A 17,286-nucleotide genomic window follows, 5' to 3' on the forward strand; every position below is an offset into this window, starting at 1 on the left:
CCCTACGCATCTCTTCCACCTGGCTGTTCCTGAGTTATGTCCTTGCATAATAAAGTGGTAACCTAGAGTCCCCAGGGCACGGTGGGAAGATATGAGCTCTGAGACCAGACAGTCTTGGGCTTCAATCCTATCTCCCCTCTTCACAGCACTGAGGCTTTGGATGTTCACTTACTCTAAGTCTCACTTTCCTACATTGTAGGATCCTTGGATGATCTGTCTGGTATATAGAAAATAATCAATAGATCAAACACTCTAGATTGGCTGAACCAACCTCAAAAAAAAAAAAAAGGTCATTGCCATACCCAAGGTCATGTAGGTATTCTCCTATGTTATCTTCTAGGAGTTTCATAGCTTTGCATTTTATGTTTAAGCCAGTGATCCATTTTGAGTGAATTTTTGTGAAGAATATAATGTCTGTGTCTAGATTCATTTTTTTGCATGTGGACATCAGTTGTCCCAGTACCATTGTTGAAAAGACTGTCTTTGCTCCATAGTTTTTCTTTGCTCCTTTGTCAAAGATCAGTTGACTATATTTATGTGGGTATATTTCTGGGCTCTCTGTTCCGTTCTGTTGATCTATTTGTCTCTTCTTCTGTCAGTACTACGCTGTCTTGGTTACAGAAGCTTTATATTGATAGTAAGTCATAAAGTGGAGTAGCATCAGTTCTCCAGCTTTATTCTTCTCCTTCAAAATTGTGTTGGTTATTCTCGGTCTTCTGCCTCTCTATATAAACTTTAGAATAAGTTTGTTAATATCCACAAAATAACTTGCTAGATCCATTTTTTAAACTTCTAGCTTTTGGTGGAGTTGAATCTCTGAAGAGACTGAGGCTGGTGGTTCCAGCACTTGTTAGAGGGCTGTGCTGTGCCTTCTCCCATTCCCATCCCCTTTCTGCTCTTCCTTCTCTCTTGCTGGTCTATGGAGGAAGGAGAAGAAAGGAAGACATTTCTTTCTTAGTTTCTCTGCTTTTATTACACAATATATTTTTGCATATTGTCTACATTTTTATTAGTATTATTAATGGAATACTACTCTATAGTTAATGTGTTAATCACAGTTAATTTGAATTTCGTGTTTGATAATTCCAAAATTTGTATCATGTCTGAGTCTGGCTCTGATGCTTACTTTGTCTCTTCAGACTCTGTTTTCCTTGCCTTCTAGTATGCCTTGTGATTTTTGGTTGAAAAGCAGACATGATGTATTGGGTAATAGGAACTGAGATCAATAAGCCTTTAGTGTGAGGTTTTATGTTAATCTGGCTAGGAGTTGGGCTGTGTTTAATATTTGCTGTAGCTACAGATTCCAGAGGTTTCAAGTTCCTCTAATGTCCTTGTTTTTGTCTCCTTTGCTGTGTTTGGGCTTCCCTAAGAACTCCTCCTTTGATAGAGTCTGAATCTACAGCTCATTCAGCTGTAATCCACTTTTTTTTTTTTTTTGGGGGGGGGGGGTACGCGGGCCTCTCACTGTTGTGGCCTCTCCCATTGCAGAGCACAGGCCCCGGATGCGCAGGCTCAGCGGCCATGGCTCACAGGCCCAGCTGCTCCGCGGCATGTGGGATCTTCCCGGACCAGGGCACGAACCTGTGTCCCCTGCATTAGCAGGCAGACTCTCAACCACTGCGCCACCAGGGAAGCCCTCCACTATTTTTATATTGGCATTTGTGGGGGGCATAGGGCAGAAGGGAAGTGAATATACTCTTGTGATTAAATCTCAGTCATTTAGTGGGCCCGTGTCCCTGCCATGGGACTTTCACCACTGTTTCTTAGATGCTTTTTCCTTCTTTAGGTGAGACAGGAAGGCCGGAGGAGACTAGAGTCAGAGAAATGCACTTCCCCCGGGTGGGATAAGACTCTCGTAAAGTCTTTTCCCTGGAGAGTAGGCCTTTGCTACGGAGAATGCTCTGGGTCTATATCATAATGCTCATTCTTCCCCTCCCCCTGCCAGAGCCACGAGATAATTTTTGGCTCTTCACCATGAGAATTTGGAGGAATTCCAAGGGGTAAAGCTCACAAAAGTGTGGATGCCCACCTAAGACTGTCTCCCCCAGGAGTTTCTCACTCCCAGGTTACTCTACATTCAGCCTCCAGCAAATCATCAAAATGACCATTGTTGAGGCATATTAAAAATGTTAAGAGTTTATTTGAGCAAAAGTTGATTCGAATCTGGCAGCACGAAACCGGAAGTGCTTAGGAGCACTCCACTAATGGGAGCTCAGGGAGGTAATTTTATAGAGAAAAGGTGAAGGCAAAATTAGGAAACTATTGATTGGCAGTAGCATAAAGCCTAGCTGGCTGTGATTGGTTGTCCTTGGGTTTCAATGTTGGAACCTTGAGGCAGTTGCAGGCTTAGATTTTGGTTTGCTTACACAGACCACCAGGCATTAGAGCCATCTCAGTCTAATGGCCTCCTGGTTTAATTAATTAAATACCACTTAAGTGTTCCTAGCCGTTTGTGGCTTCCAGTCCAGGTAGGCAAATGGCAGCTGTGACTGGATTCCCCCATTTCACCAGATTTCAGGGTGGCAGTTTTCTTGACATACTCAGTTCTTTGATGAACCTGAGAGAAGTCATTATTTTCACTTTGTTCAGCTTTTTCTTGTAACAGCAGGAATGACCACTTTTACAGGTTGAAGCTGAAACTGGAAATCTACGTGTCAATTTTAAACTAGGAAAAACTTTAAAAAGTCTATCGATGGAAGCCAAAGAGGTCTACAGATGAATTTTTCCATTAGTAAACAAATGGGAAAACTTACATAGTTATTTCAGAGGGGTGAAATCTGTATGAGTCTGACTTAGTTCTTACTTTTAATTTCATTTGGTCAACCAAAGAATGATGATACTGATGATAATTATTACAAGAATGAGACACACATTTCTAAGACCTTAGTTGTATTATTCCAAAATGCCAAAACAAGGGAATGTAACTCCTAAAAGTGTATCATTTTCCCTAAAACATTAAATATTCTTCCCACTTCCTAAAGATTTTCTCACTGGAACTGAGAAAAGGGGAATTTGAAATCCAGAATATTGTTGCATTTATTCATTGACTCAGATTCTCACTAATTGTTTACTCCATTGAAGTTCTACTTTCCCCGAAAGATCGAGAGCTCATTTAGACCAGGTTCTTTATCAGAGTCTGTACTTTAGCCTCGCACATTGCTCTGCACATAATACACCTTCATTAAATACTTGAATTGGATGTGGGCTTAGATGACGTTTTATTACACTGGGTTGCCAGAGTTCTGCCATGAGCTTTGTGTCCCAGTCTACCTTGTTATTCTTATCTCTTGGCTTAAAATGCTGTGCCTTGCAAAAGGCTTCTATGAGCAAATACTTAAGTAAAAAGAATTACCCCCTTTCAAAAGGGCCTGAATATGGTTTTTCATGAGGCCTATTACAGCGCCTTATACCTCATAATGATCTACTGGGGAGTTATTGTGCATGTTGTAATAGAGACTAAACTCATATTTTTCATCCCGATTAGTATTTCTGAATTGGCTCTGGTGCCAAAAGGAATATTTTCCCTCACTGTTTCTCCTTTTCAGTAGTAATATAAGCATAATAAAAAGCAGTAGAATGCATCCCCTCTCCAGAAGCAAACAAGAACCAATTATGGTCACTCCTGAGGGAAGTCTTCAGGGGAGAAAGCCAAGAAAAGCAGAGAAAGCCGAATACCTCTGCCTTTATCTGTCCTGTCTGCCTAGCTTTTTAGGATCACATTTTCACAGCCCAATTCGGATTCTTTCATGCCCAGGTAGGGAGGAAGAATTTTTGTCCTTGACACACGGTTGATGTGTTGAAAGGTATGACGTGTAATCAGAGAGGGGGTCTGTTTCTTCTAGGGCTCCTTTGTGATATGCGTTTTCTGGCTATAGATCAAGACAGAGGGCAGCCCTAGGAACCAAGCCCAGGACGCGTTAATGAAGGCCCACTCTATGCTACCCACTGTCCACCTTCCTTACCTGTAGCCCACCAGGAAGTGTGTCTGGGGAGATATGGAATAGGAGAGGCTGAGAGGGCTGGTGTTGAACATGGAGCAACCCTGTGCCCACTCTGTGGTCACAGCAGCCACCCTCTGTGGAGGGTCCTGGGCTCTTTGTCCTCTGAGCAGCATTTTGCGCCCCCCTGTGCTCTGCTGTGCATCACACGGAAGCCGACCTCCGCAGGGCCTTGGTTTTGCCTTTAGCGTTGGTTTTCTTGCTTTGATCCATCTTCTCACCAATATCACTCACCAAACTCCTTCTTTCCCTCTTCTGTTTAATCATTTATAAAATGAAATTCTTTTCCTTATTTCTCTGGTTTATGGTTGGAGAGGGATGGGATGCAGGAGGGTCTCCAGCTCCCCTCAGCGGTGGGAGGGTGGCAGCATCTCCAGCAGCGGCTGGACCTCCAGGGCCAGGAGGCCCTCCGGGGTTCCAGCTCCCACCAGGACACCTGGCTCCGGCTCTGGCAATGCCTCCTCCTTCCTCTGTCCCCCCACCTGAGGGCTTCCTGCTTGGCTAGCATCCAGGTTACCTCCTTATCGCCTCTTTGGCTTCTCAGCTCTTGCACCACCTGTAAAGCTAGTTCCCAGCATTAAATTTCCTCCATGGGAAATACTGAGTGTTTTCCATTTTCCCCCTCGGATTTCAACTGCTACCTACCTTTCTGGTATGTTTGTCTCAGCCCTGGAAGGGCAGTCCCTCAATGCCAAATGTTTTATTGTCACAAAGTTGCTTTTTTTTTTTTTTTTTTTTTTTGCGGTATGCGGGCCTCTCACTGTTGTGGCCTCTCCCGTTGCGGAGCACAGGCTCCGGACGCGCAGGCTCAGTGGCCATGGCTCACGGGCTCAGCCACTCCGAAGCATGTGGGATCCTCCTGGACTGGGACACGAACCCGCGTCCCCTGCATCGGCAGGTGGACTCTCAACCACTGTGCCACCAGGGAAGCCCCACAAAGTTGCTTTTTAAAAAGTTAATTCAGACCAAGCATGATGCATGGTGCTAACGTGTCATCTCAGTAGGATGTTATGAACACTTATTGCTGGAAACGCATGAGATCAACTCTGGTACCTGGTAACTGAGAAGGGCTTAGATGCATTTTTCTCAATGAACTTTAATTAAATGGAATGTTAACTCTTCCACAGTGTGAGCCATGATATCTGTAGGAGAAAAGAGCAGGTGCGATGGGTCATTGTTCCTGCAGCGTAGACACTGGAATAAGACTGACCTGGATTCACTTCCCAGCTCTTCCAGTCATTAGCTGTGTGAGCTCAAGTCCCTATGTGTTGCTGGCCTTAGTTTTCTCAATAAAATATGAGAGTAATAATAAAATAAGATAACACTTGTAAAAGGCCTGACACAGGAAGTCCTTGGTCTTGCTTTTAGGACTGCTTTTCTTGTTTGGATTCTCACTAATCACCCTGTCCTGCTTCTTTCCCTCTCCTATTGAGGGAATGAAATTTATAAAATGAAATTCCTCTCCTCATTTCACTGAAGCTCAGCTAAAGTGAAATTCTCAAAAATAAAAACTTTACGTGAAAGCCAAGCGAAACCAAAAAGGAAATAAATAAGCAGATACAGAAGCAATAAAGTCATACTCCCTATGGAAGGGGCCCTTGAACAGGCATTGGCAGTGACTTTGTGTCCCAGGGACCCGGCCTACCTGTCACAGCCCTCTACCTCACAGTGCATGGCTGCTAGGCACCAACGTAGCTCTTAGATCATAGAAGCTTGCCTAACTGAATACGGGATGGAGTCCCTTTCAAAGACAAGTTTTTATTCCCCTCCCCAACAAGTAAAACTTTCCCTGCTTTCACCCTGCATGTGTTCCTTGGAGGTTTTATTTAAATAAAGGGACTGTCCCCCTCTCAAAGCATCTATTCATTATGTTGCCTCCAAACGTAAAATCTCTGAGCCAGGGAAGGTTCTGAGAATACTTCCTTTCAACAGATTAAACAGCCTCTTGGTCCTGGGATTATCTCGCTAAAAGGCAACCTGTGTACGTTTTGCTCCTTTAGAAGTTGCAAATCAAAGGAACTGTTTGAAGTCTGATGCTTCCCTTGCTTTGGTAATAGTTTCTTTTCAGGGTTCCAAGGAAGCAAAAAGGGAACTGTCCAACCAAATTGACTACCTAGGGACCACTTGTTAGCATTTTGCTTAAATATATTCATTTTTGTAAAAACAAATAAAAAGATGCAATCTTCCAATAATGTTTCATTGCACCTACCAAAGAATAAACATTCATCAATAATCCTCAAGCACGGGCCTCTTCTTGACCTCTGGCTCAGCCAGCCTCTCAAAGACTACTGCAAAGGAAAATAGATTTTTTTTTTTCCATAGGAAAGAAAAGGTTACCTCAGAAGCTTATCCTACATCCATCTACTCTAGACCACATATACCTACACTTCCTTCTTCTAAGACAGGAAGAAGAAATGGGTTTCTGCTGTTATTTTCAAGAATAGCCAGAGGCTTCTACAATTTGGATACATAACCAGGCACAGTCCTAGACATATAAACCAACCTGTGTAATGTAAAGAGACAAGGCGCATGAGTACTGGGAACTCACAACCTGGAAATAATCAACTGTTTTGACTGCACTCATTTCCAGCGCCCTGGTGCATGCTGGCCTCCCCCCTTTTGAACATGATTCCAGGTGATTTGGCATCAGGGAATTCTGTCTTTTTTGAGGAGGTGGTACAGGGAGTCTGTGAGCTCACGGTCCCTTTCCCATGAAAGGTCTGCCATAAGAGAGTGTGGGCTACTTCAGGACAAAGTCGGTCTCTGTTTAAAGCTGCTATTGAATTTGACCAGATTGACATTCCTTGGTCTACGCTAGTTGTAAACAGAATGCTGCTAAATGCTGCTAAAATATTATAATATTTTATCAGAATGCTGCTAAAATACTATAATATTGCTTGACATTTGTGCTCTAGTGATTTTGAGAGGAAGAAAAGGTCTAGATGCCAGCAAGGTGATGAAAATGTTTAATGAAGTCCTTGGTCTTTAAGTTCAGTGCAATTTCATTCTAAATTAATCTGTGTCTCATCTATGCTGTTCTTAAAACTTAGGATTCTTTTTTCTTTTTTCCTTAATTCTATTATAATATTAAAAGCAGCAACCCATGAAACCCATGAAAGCAGCAACCCATGAAACCCTGAAATTTATTGTTAATAAAAAGGAAGACATATGTTTATACATGTATATTCATATTTAGGTACCTAAAGTATTTAAAATTAATATTGACTTTTTATTTTCCCTATTGATTATATATCAGGACAAAGAAAAAACCTACCAATTTATTTTCAATGCAATGGCTTCTATTTGCAAAAAGTATGGGTTTTTAGTATAAAGTATAATAATCTCTGTGTTAGTTTTCTGTGACTGCTGTAACCAGTTGTGTAAGCCACAAGCTTAAAGAAACACAAATGAATAACCTTACAGTGCTGTAGTTTAGAAGTCTGAAGTTGGTCTCACTGGGCTATAATCAAGGTATCAGCAGGCCCGTTCCTTCTGAAGGCTCCAGGGGGACATCGTGTATTGTTCTGCCTTTTCCATCTTCCAGAGGCTGCCCTCATTCCTTGGCTCTTGGCTTCCTCCACCATTAAAGCCAGCAAAATCGGGCTGAATCCTACTCCCACTGTTAGCCCTCTGGTTCTAACTCTTCTGCCTCCCTCTTCCGTCTTTTAAGGACCCTACAATTACAATTACATTGGAGCCACCGAGAAACATCAGAATAATCTGCTTATTTTGACCCTTAACTTAATCACATCTGCAGAGTCCCTTTTGCCATGTAATCTAACATATTCATGGGTTCTGGGGATAAGGACATGGACATCTTTGGGGGCCATTATTCTGCCCACCGCAATCTCATAGGTAAATCTACTACATACCTTCTGGAAGTGGCATAAACAGCGTTGTGTTGATGGTTCTATCACCACCTTTGACAGAATGTATCTTTGCCATTACCAGATATTTCAGAAGAATAGAGTGAAGGGGTTTCAGTAGGACTAGGGGACTCAGCTGTGTAGCTGTGTAGCAAGTCATTTCCCTGGGATTCCAATTCAGCACCTTCATCTGAAGAATGTGGATAGTGCTAGGGGCTTTATCTAGATCCTAGAGCTGTTCTGATAGTCGCAGAATCCTGAAAACTTTGTACACCACTTTGCAGAAGAAAGAGATGGTACACTAGCTGCCCCAGTGCGTTCGAGGAACTTGAGTATGTAAAACCACAAAGAAGCATCATTTAAAAATTAAAACTTTGGGCTTCCCTGGTGGCGCAGTGGTTGAGAGTCCACCTGCCGATGCAGGGGACACGGGTTCGTGCCCTGGTCCGGGAAGATCCCACATGCTGTGGAGTGGCTGGGCCCGTGAGCCACGGCCGCTGAGCCTGTGCGTCCGGAGCCTGTGCTCTGCAGCGGGGGAGGCCACAACAGTGAGAGGCCCGCGTACCGCAAAAAAAAAAAAAAAAATTAAAACTTTCTAACAATACAAATTGCAGGAAAAGAATCTTAACTACATGAGAGAGGATGAAGTTGCTTATTTCCGTTCTAAATCAGTCCTTTATCCCTGTCCCCTGAGATAGGTCATTTTAATCTCTCTTCATGTTTATCTTTTGTTTTTTCCTCTGCCCTGATGTTTGTTATGCTGTGGGTAGATATTGATTCCCTTCTCATTAAGCCTGCAAACATCTAATCATTCCTATCTGTTTGGTTGTTTTCATTTTTAATAATTTATGTTTAAATTTTGGCAAATCGAATGGTCTTAATTTTGCCCTTTGAATGCCTGTGCATTCAAGTTCTTTAGGCAGATTTTCTCTCTTGCTTTTTTAATCCTATTTTGAGTTTTATAAAAATGGATGTTTCTTGTTATTCCCCAACCCATAATTTTCTTTAGTGAGCTTTTTGTTTAATTTTCTTTTGCTTTAACATTTTATTTTTCAGACACCTCTCATTGAACCTCACGTTCCTCTTCGTCCTGCTAACACCATTACCAAGGTAATGGGATGTAGGTGGGTTGATGAGCCAGCAGAGCTAGCTTCTTAAGTAACTACTGGAAGTGGTCCATATGTCAGAGCATCACATTAGGAAACTGTGGACACAGTTTTTGAAACAGTACATATCGGTGTGTCTCAGTTCTCAGTATAAAACAGTGACATGTCACACAAGTGAACAATGCAAATGTATGAGTAGATTGTATTTTTCAAGTGCAGAGTCAGATTGGAAAGTGATTTAGTGATGCATCTGGTTTGTTTTCCATCTATAAACTCTCCTTTCTCTTCCACTCCTCCCATCTGATTAAAATTCAGGTTCCTTCAGAGAAGATCCTCAGGGCTGGAAAAATATTACGAAATGCCATTCTCTCTCGAGCACCTCACATGATAAGAGATAGAAAATACCACCTAAAGACATACAGGTATGTGCAATAATTCTAAAGGCTATGGCCCCCTCAGATTAGTGATTAGTGAAGTTAGAACAAACTTGTGTTTCCCTGTTTTCCATCCATGGACAGCATGTTTTATAATCCTCCAGGTTCTGGAAGTTAAGCTTGTCTTGGATCCCCACTTAACTCTAATTAGCGTTCATATTCCCAGGAGTTACTCCTAAACTAATTTGCTTAGGCATTGGTTAACTGTGATGAACATAGAAAACTTTTGTAATTCTGTTTGCTAAAGTGTATTTTAGGAAAACTACTAGATTTAGATGAGATTCAACTAACATTTACTAAGTGTTCACTTGTACTTGAAGCCCTGTACCAGGCCACTTTATATATATTATCTCATTTCTTCCTCATCACAACCTGCGAGGCAGGTGTGTGGCCATTTTTCAGATGATAAAACTGAGGCTCAGAAGAGATTAAATACTTTTCCTTGACCAAGTCACAAATCTAGTGAATGGCAGTGCCAGGATTTAAACCAAGGTTGGTTGATTTGCAAGTTTCATTCATTCATTCTGTCATTCATTCATTCCACACAATTATTAAGCACCTACTGGGCACCAGGCATTATTGTGTTCCAAACCCTAAGGATACAGGAGTGAAAAAAATATAAAATGCCCTTTACATAATTTACTTTGTAATGTAGGATTTCATTCTAGTATGCATATAGTAAGATATGCAACTCTGTTTCACATCTATAATCATATAGAATAAAGACTCATTATAGCTGCCACTGGAGTTAAGAAATGATAAAGACAGGGGCTGTATGATTTAGTTGACCTTCTGGAATGACTGAACCATGGTGGGTAAATGAAGGATTCATGTCTAATCTTTAACTTTTGATTTTATCAACTCAGCAGTGGTTTAGGAACCAGAACGTCCTGTCTACGGCACAAAAGCCTTCACTCCCTCTCCCTGCGCCCACGGTTCAGACTCACAGCCCTCTTTCAGCAATCAGTTGGACTCTCTCATTTAACCTTGTTTAGACATGACCTCAGAACCCATCAGACTTAGCATGAGTCAAAACCCATTTGATTCACATGAACCAAATTCATAAGACAAGTAAAAGCTAGAATACAAATTTTAAAGTTACCACAGAGGATACATTATATATATATACACATATATATATATATATATATATCTTTCTAGTGACCGTCAACCATGATAGTACCTGTAAAATTATACCTGGTTTACCCTAGAGCAAACCTTCCAGTATATGTACCTCAAATCCAGTCTCTTTCCCAAGGACAGAGGTGGAAACACATTGCAAATTCTTTCTCTTTGGATCACTTTTTCGGCACTCCCTGCAAACTAACACTCTTCTGCTTGCATTTGTCATGAATATGTTTATAAGACCAACACTGGCAGTTTGTTACATTTAGATTGGCCTCTTCTTGATAGAATTCTGGAAATGAGATGGGATTTGAGAACCACTTCAATCAGTAGCGTGCTCCTCTCAGGGCGTGTTCCCTCTCTTAAGACAGATTGCTCCCCCTGTCCTTTTAATGTAGATATTTACCAGCTACTGTTTTGGTTGATTACATTTGGAAGCCTTTTCCTTCAACTCTGGAAGTTCATTCTTTTCTTGGCATCTGTAGTTCCTACACACTGTTACAATTTTGAGGGAAGTAAAGGTTAAACTCATGTGTCCACGTCCTCAGAGAGAGAGTTCAAAACTCTTTAACTCATTAAGTGGATCTCAAAAATCTCCTACAGCTAAAGGACCTTTTTCTTTTTAAATTTATATTCCCTTAATTTACGATGTGATTATGCTTTCCCAAGTGTTGACTTGCATTAGGGAAATTCCATTAAAGATGTCATCTTTGGTGACAAATAATGGAAACTAGAAGTCAGAAACCATAATCTCTTTCTTGCTCCATAGTCCTAAGATTTTAACCCCCTCAAATATAGGTGTTACGTCTATTCCACACCCTATGACACAAATTAATGATCTGTTGATAATGACCCATGGACGCAACTGGAAGCCAGAGGCATGATTTCTTTTTCCTGCAGGACATTTTGAGTGCCTGGTCCCAGATCTTGTTTCCAGTCCCATCCTCTCCCTCCCTCCTGTTTTCACCTGCCGCCACTTCTATCATTACTGCAGTGCAAAGGGATTGAAGTCTCCCCAGATGCAGCATCACCCCCGGTGATCACCACACTAGAGATCAGCTATTGATTTTAAAATAGCTAAAGATCATTAATAGAGAGGAAACCCGGTGATTCCACCAGCCACAAGTGGCACAGCTGTGTGTCTTTGTTCTGTGTGCTGACTGCAAGTCTCTTATACCCTGTCCCAGGGCCGAGAGGCTCTGGGATCATCTCAACACCATATGCTCTTCTTAGTAAAAGTAATCACTGAATTAAAAGCCACATGACATTGATTTTTTTAATACTTTTACATGACTTTTCCCATTAATAAATTCTCAAATTAGATGAGGAACACGACAGATCATACGTTTGGTTCACAATGAATAGTAACTAGGCGCCTCTTTGCCCCTTGAAGCTCTAAAGTGTGGGTATGGACTGTAATCAGAGCAGTCCTAGAAATCTAACAGCCTTCTCAGGACATCCTCCTTGTGGTGTATTTTTGGGTCAGACCCGAATCAGGACATCCCAGGAGTTCTGATAGATTTCAGAGTTCCTGGAGTCTTAGAACTGGACCTGGCCTTTGAAGCCATCTTTTCCTCCTCTTTTCTTTTACAGATGAAAAAACTGAGAACCAGAGATTTGAAACGATATGGCCAGAGTCACACAGCTAATAAGTAGTAGACCTGGTGCTGGATCTCATGACTTCTCCCAGACCTAGCTCTTCCTAAAGTGGACCAGCACTGGGAATCTCCTCCAGTTCAAACTAGAGAGGAGCTCCCTGGGCTGGAACCAGTCTTAGAGCCCCAGAGATGGTGGCATCCTCAGCACAGGAGGGGAGGTCACCAGTGACTCAGACCCAGCTGCAGGCAGTCAGCTGCTCTGAAACTCCCTGCTTATTCCTGTCCCTTGGGATTCCTCCCTCGGACTTCAAGATCCCATTTCCTCCGTTGAACAGTCATGCCACAAACACCTCCTCTCTCCCCACTGAAGGTTTCCTAATATGTGTGTATAGTTATATGTTTCCTAACTAATGCACGTAGTTTGCCCATCCTGACCAGCTTACCACAGAGAGGCATCATAGGGATGAACACGTGCCTGTACAGAAAGGAGTTGGAGCTCTTCAGATGACAGGCTCTGTCGAAGTGCTGATGCTCATTGCATCAAACTTTTTTCAGAGATTTGTATCGCTAATTGCTTGTTTCTCCCAGCACCCCTCTGAGGAAGCTTAGTAGTATTACTGGAAAATAGAAAGTGCTATATAATTTTGCATTTACCCATAGCCTTTCACGGAGCACCTCCTAGGGCCTCACAAACCTTAGCTCATTCCTCAAAAGGCTCCGGTGAAGGAAGTCAGAATTATGCTTTGCCTTCATTTTACACTGAGATTTTTCTGGGACCGGCTCAAGAGTTTCTGGCCCGGGATTCGCTTGCCAGATCATGCTCCCCGTCTAGCCGCCCTTTAGTCTCCCCTGGGGCTGACGCCTGTAATGCTCTTTCGTTTAGCCAGCCTTGCCTAGAAGGTTCTCTCATGAGTTGAGTGGTTTTATTGGTTTGTACAAAAGTTTGAGAACCTGAGGCCACATCATGCAGTGCTTTGTTTGCCGTGAGACCTCTTAGGGTAGAAGAGCATGGAGCCCTGTGGGAGGGTCTCCTCTCAGAAGCCACCATCTCCCGTCCTTCATCTGCAAGGGGGTGACTTCCCCTCCTTTGTGTCCTACCGCTCCTTAGACAATGCTGTGTGGGGACCGAGCTGGTGGACTGGATGCTGCAGCAGACTCCATGTGTTCACTCCCGAATTCAAGCTGTTGGCATGTGGCAAGTCCTGGTAGAAGATGGTGTTCTCAACCACGGTAAGATGAGCCATGGTCCCTGGAAAACCCTCAAGAAATGCTAGGAAGTGCACTTCCCTAGGTAGGTTGTGGCTGAACTCCCACATGGGCCAGAAAGAATTATGATCCCTTTAGGGACCCGCAGAGCTAGCATCTTCATTCAGCAATACAAATGCAGCAAGTGGATGCTGTTGATTGCAGTGTTCCACCATTGTACCTCCCTAACATGGGAGAGCTGATGAAGGGAAAATGAAATTGAAGCCCGAGTGCGTCAGTTCCAATTATGTTTATTAGTTTGCATTCATGGTTCATCGATAGCATGATTATACTCTGAGCATTGCATAGCAGTCCTGATGCAGGGGCCGACGGAAGAGCAACAAAGTGTGTGGCCGGGCTGATAACATGAAAGAGAGTACTGAATTCAGAAGCTGAGCGTTCTGGGAGAGCCAATTTTTTGTACCCACACTTAATATCAGGAGTGTGCTCTGTGGCATAGCCCCTGATATCCACAGGGGCTGTAACTGAGCAGAGTAGCTATTCAGGACTGGAGTGAAACTGTGGAACTTTTTTTTTTGTTGTTGTTGTTCAAATTCTCCATGGAGAATCTTTTTATTTGTTTATATTCTTCTTGCATACTCTAAAACGCACAGTGTGAATTTCCTTTCTTCAAAAACAGTTGTGAGGGCTTCCCTGGTGGCGCAGTGGTTGAGAGTCCGCCTGCCGATGCTAGGGGACATGGGTTCGTGCCCCGGTCCGGGAAGATCCCACATGCCATAGAGCGGCTGGGCCTGTGAGCCATGGCTGCTGAGCCTGCGTGCCCGGAGCCTGTGCTCCACAACGGGAGAGACCACAACAGTGAGAGGCCCGCGTACAGCAAAAAAAAAAAAAAAAAAAAAAAAAAACAAACAGTTGTGAGCCTGGTCAGTTTATCTGACTTCAGAAGGTCTTCGGAAACATTGCCTTAGATTTGTGCTAAGCAAGTCACAGAGATTGGTCATGAGCTACTACAAAATTACAGGGGATCTAGTAATCACGCAACAGTTACTAGAAAAGGGTAGAGAACACCAGACATATAGCCAGACAGAGAGGGTAATAGAAGAGCAGATGCTATGTAAGTAACAGGATTCCCATATATACGACGTTATGTATAGTATCAGAGTTCTCTTACAGACAGTAAACTTATGCTTAAATCATTATTTTAAGGGCACTCTAATATAAATACAAGTCTCACTAATTTTAATCTTTTCTCTTTGGCTCACAAGTGCACAAAAATACCATAATTGGTTTTCAGAACTTACTGCATTAATATATAAATAAGATACATTACAAATGGGAAGAAAGTACAAGACGCCTCTTTAACATGGTAAATCTCTGAATATAAATAAGCAAATATTTCATATGCCTACTGTTAAACAGTCATTGAACTCCTCATGCCATTTGCTTAAAGATCACTCTTCCAAACTGACAAACTATTAAAATCATTCCTTTAATTTTTAAATACCTGGGAATCTAATGATGCTCTTGCCAGTGTTTCACAGACTTTACTGTGTATACATATCACCTGGAACTCTTGTTAAAATGTGGATTCTGATTCAGCAGGGCTGGGATTGGTCCAGAGAGTCTGCATTTCCAAAAGCTCCCAGACGATGCTGATGCTGCAGTTCCAGGGATCATATTTTGAGTAGCAAGGATCCTACCACTCCTCCTCATCTTTGGATAGTGTTGATGTTCCCTCCTGAAAAGGGGCTTAAGAGCTTTAAGACACATAGATGAGGGATTCTGAGCCAAGTTTATGACTTTGTCCTACTGAGATCTAAATCTTCTTGTTTAAAGGGAATAAGAAAAAAAAAAAACTCTTTAAAACTTGAACTGGAAGGAAATTACCACAATATCCTAGGGGTATATGACCTAGATGTTTGGTATATGACCTAGATGCTTGGTCTTGTCAGCTTTGTTCAGACACTTTTATTTTAATTTTTTAACTGCAGACAGACATGTTTATAAGCAGTACACATAGAAAGAAAAACATCAATTCTGATCCTGACGAAGTCGGTTTTTCTGTTTTGTTTTCTGTTTTTTGCTAAGTCTGTACTTTGAAAAAAAAAACACAAACATCATAGAGCATGATCCGGCAGTTGGTTATTTTCCTGTTTAAGACATATAACCCACATGCTAGAAAATGTCACCAAGGCAATTTTTGCTGGTCAGAGTGCTCATCTCAGGAAAGTTGGCAGGTTCTCATAAGAGTCCCAGGGCAGCTCAGGAGATGGGCGGGTCAGAGAGGGCTGTGAGGTGCATGACTGCAGCCCGGAGGTCTCGTCCTACAGCTGCACCGCCCTGGGTGAGGCCGAGGGAGGAGGGTGAGGAGTCTCACCACTTTGCTGCCACTTGGCTCTCTTGCCCGACACGCCATCCATTCGTTTCTGGTAAACGGGACCGTGAGGCAGAGGTGCAGCCGCTGACGCTTGCCTCCATGTTTCCCACAGTGGACCAGGAGCATCATTTCCAGGATAAATATTTATTTTATCGATTTCTGGATGATGAGCACGAGGATGCCCCTTTGCCTACAGAGGAGGAGAAAAAGGAGTGTGATGAGGAGCTGCAAGACACCATGCTGCTGCTGTCGCAGATGGGCCCCGACGCCCACATGAGGATGATCCTCCGCAAACCGTGAGTGAGACCGTGCGGCTCCCCCTGCAGGTCACCTGCGCAAAGGTGCGCACCTGGGCGGAGGAAAGCAAGGCTGACTTCAGAAGACGTGGCCTTCCTTCCCCCAGGGCCAAAGGGGAGATACTGAGGGAGTGACAGATATGTTTGCCTCTTGTTGTTTTATTCTATGTTTGAGCCAGATAGTTCCACTTCCCTTTTGCATGAGTTAAAACTATAGAGGTTTTTCGCAGTTGGCTCAGGATGTCAAAACTGGGTCCGCGTATTAAATGACCTTTGGTCCATGACAGACAAACTGCTCTGCTGCTGTGCCAGACTGTGGAAGCCCCTTTCTTCCTGATGCAATAGGACAGAGGTCGTCAGAACCCTTAGACCTCATACCTGTGCTTGTAGGCCTGCTTTCTTTCATTCAGCACATTCTTTCACCCCATGCGGAGACTTCTGCTCCTTAGCTTAAAGACACATTCTTTTTTTATTTTCTTTTAATTGAAGTATAGTTGATTTACAATATTGTTTTAGTTACTGGTGTACAATGAAGTGATTCAGTTTTATATTTTTTTCAGATTATTTTTCCACTATAGGTTATTGTAAGATATTGAATATAGTTCCTTATGCTATACAGTAAATCCTTGTTGTTTATCTGTTTTATGTTTAGTAGTTTGTATCTATTAATCCCACAGTCCTAATTTATCCTCCCCCTTCCCTTTCCCCTTTGGCAACCATAAGTTTGTTTTCTATGTCTGTGAGTCTTTCTGTTTTATATATAGATTCACTTGTATTACTTTTTAGATTCCACATATAAATGATACCATGTAATATTTGTCTTTCTCTGAGTTACTTCACTTAGTATGATATACTCTAGGTCCATCTATGTTGCTGCAAATGGCATTATTTCATTCTTTTTTATACCTGAGTGATATTCCATTGTGTGTATATATTTTTATATATATATATATCTATATATATATCTATCTATATATCTATATATATATCTATATATATATAGATATATAGAGATATATATATATAGATATATATAGATATATATATATACCACATCTTCTTTATCCATTTATCTGTTGATGGACATTTAGGTTGTTTCCATGTCTTGGCTATTGTGAATAGTGCTGCTGTGAACATAGGGCTGGATGTATCTTTTCGAATTAGAGTTTTTAGCTTAAGGACACATTCTTAAGAGAACACCACTGCTCCATTAAACTCTTTAAGGCCTCCAATCAGCCAGTGAGGTGCTCCCTCCCAGCTCAGTGGAAACCACCTGGCCA

At 42.3% G+C, this 17,286-nt stretch overlaps 1 protein-coding gene across 1 annotated transcript in view; it reads left to right on the forward strand.

Annotated features, from left to right (window-relative positions):
- The window catches only part of RAPGEF4 (Rap guanine nucleotide exchange factor 4), a gene marked incomplete at its 3' end in the record, with an annotated part of 310,629 nt that overhangs the window by 214,294 nt on the left and 79,049 nt on the right, over nucleotides 1-17,286 (forward strand). Inside the window, 4 exon segments of the mRNA XM_079709744.1 lie at nucleotides 8,921-8,974; nucleotides 9,286-9,392; nucleotides 13,236-13,357; nucleotides 15,823-16,006. Of these exon segments, the coding sequence (XP_079565870.1) occupies nucleotides 8,921-8,974; nucleotides 9,286-9,392; nucleotides 13,236-13,357; nucleotides 15,823-16,006 (467 nt within the window).

Source organism: Hyperoodon ampullatus, assembly GCF_949752795.1.
Source record: "Hyperoodon ampullatus genome assembly, chromosome: 8".
In the NCBI taxonomy this organism is placed as follows: Eukaryota; Metazoa; Chordata; class Mammalia; order Artiodactyla; family Ziphiidae; genus Hyperoodon; species Hyperoodon ampullatus.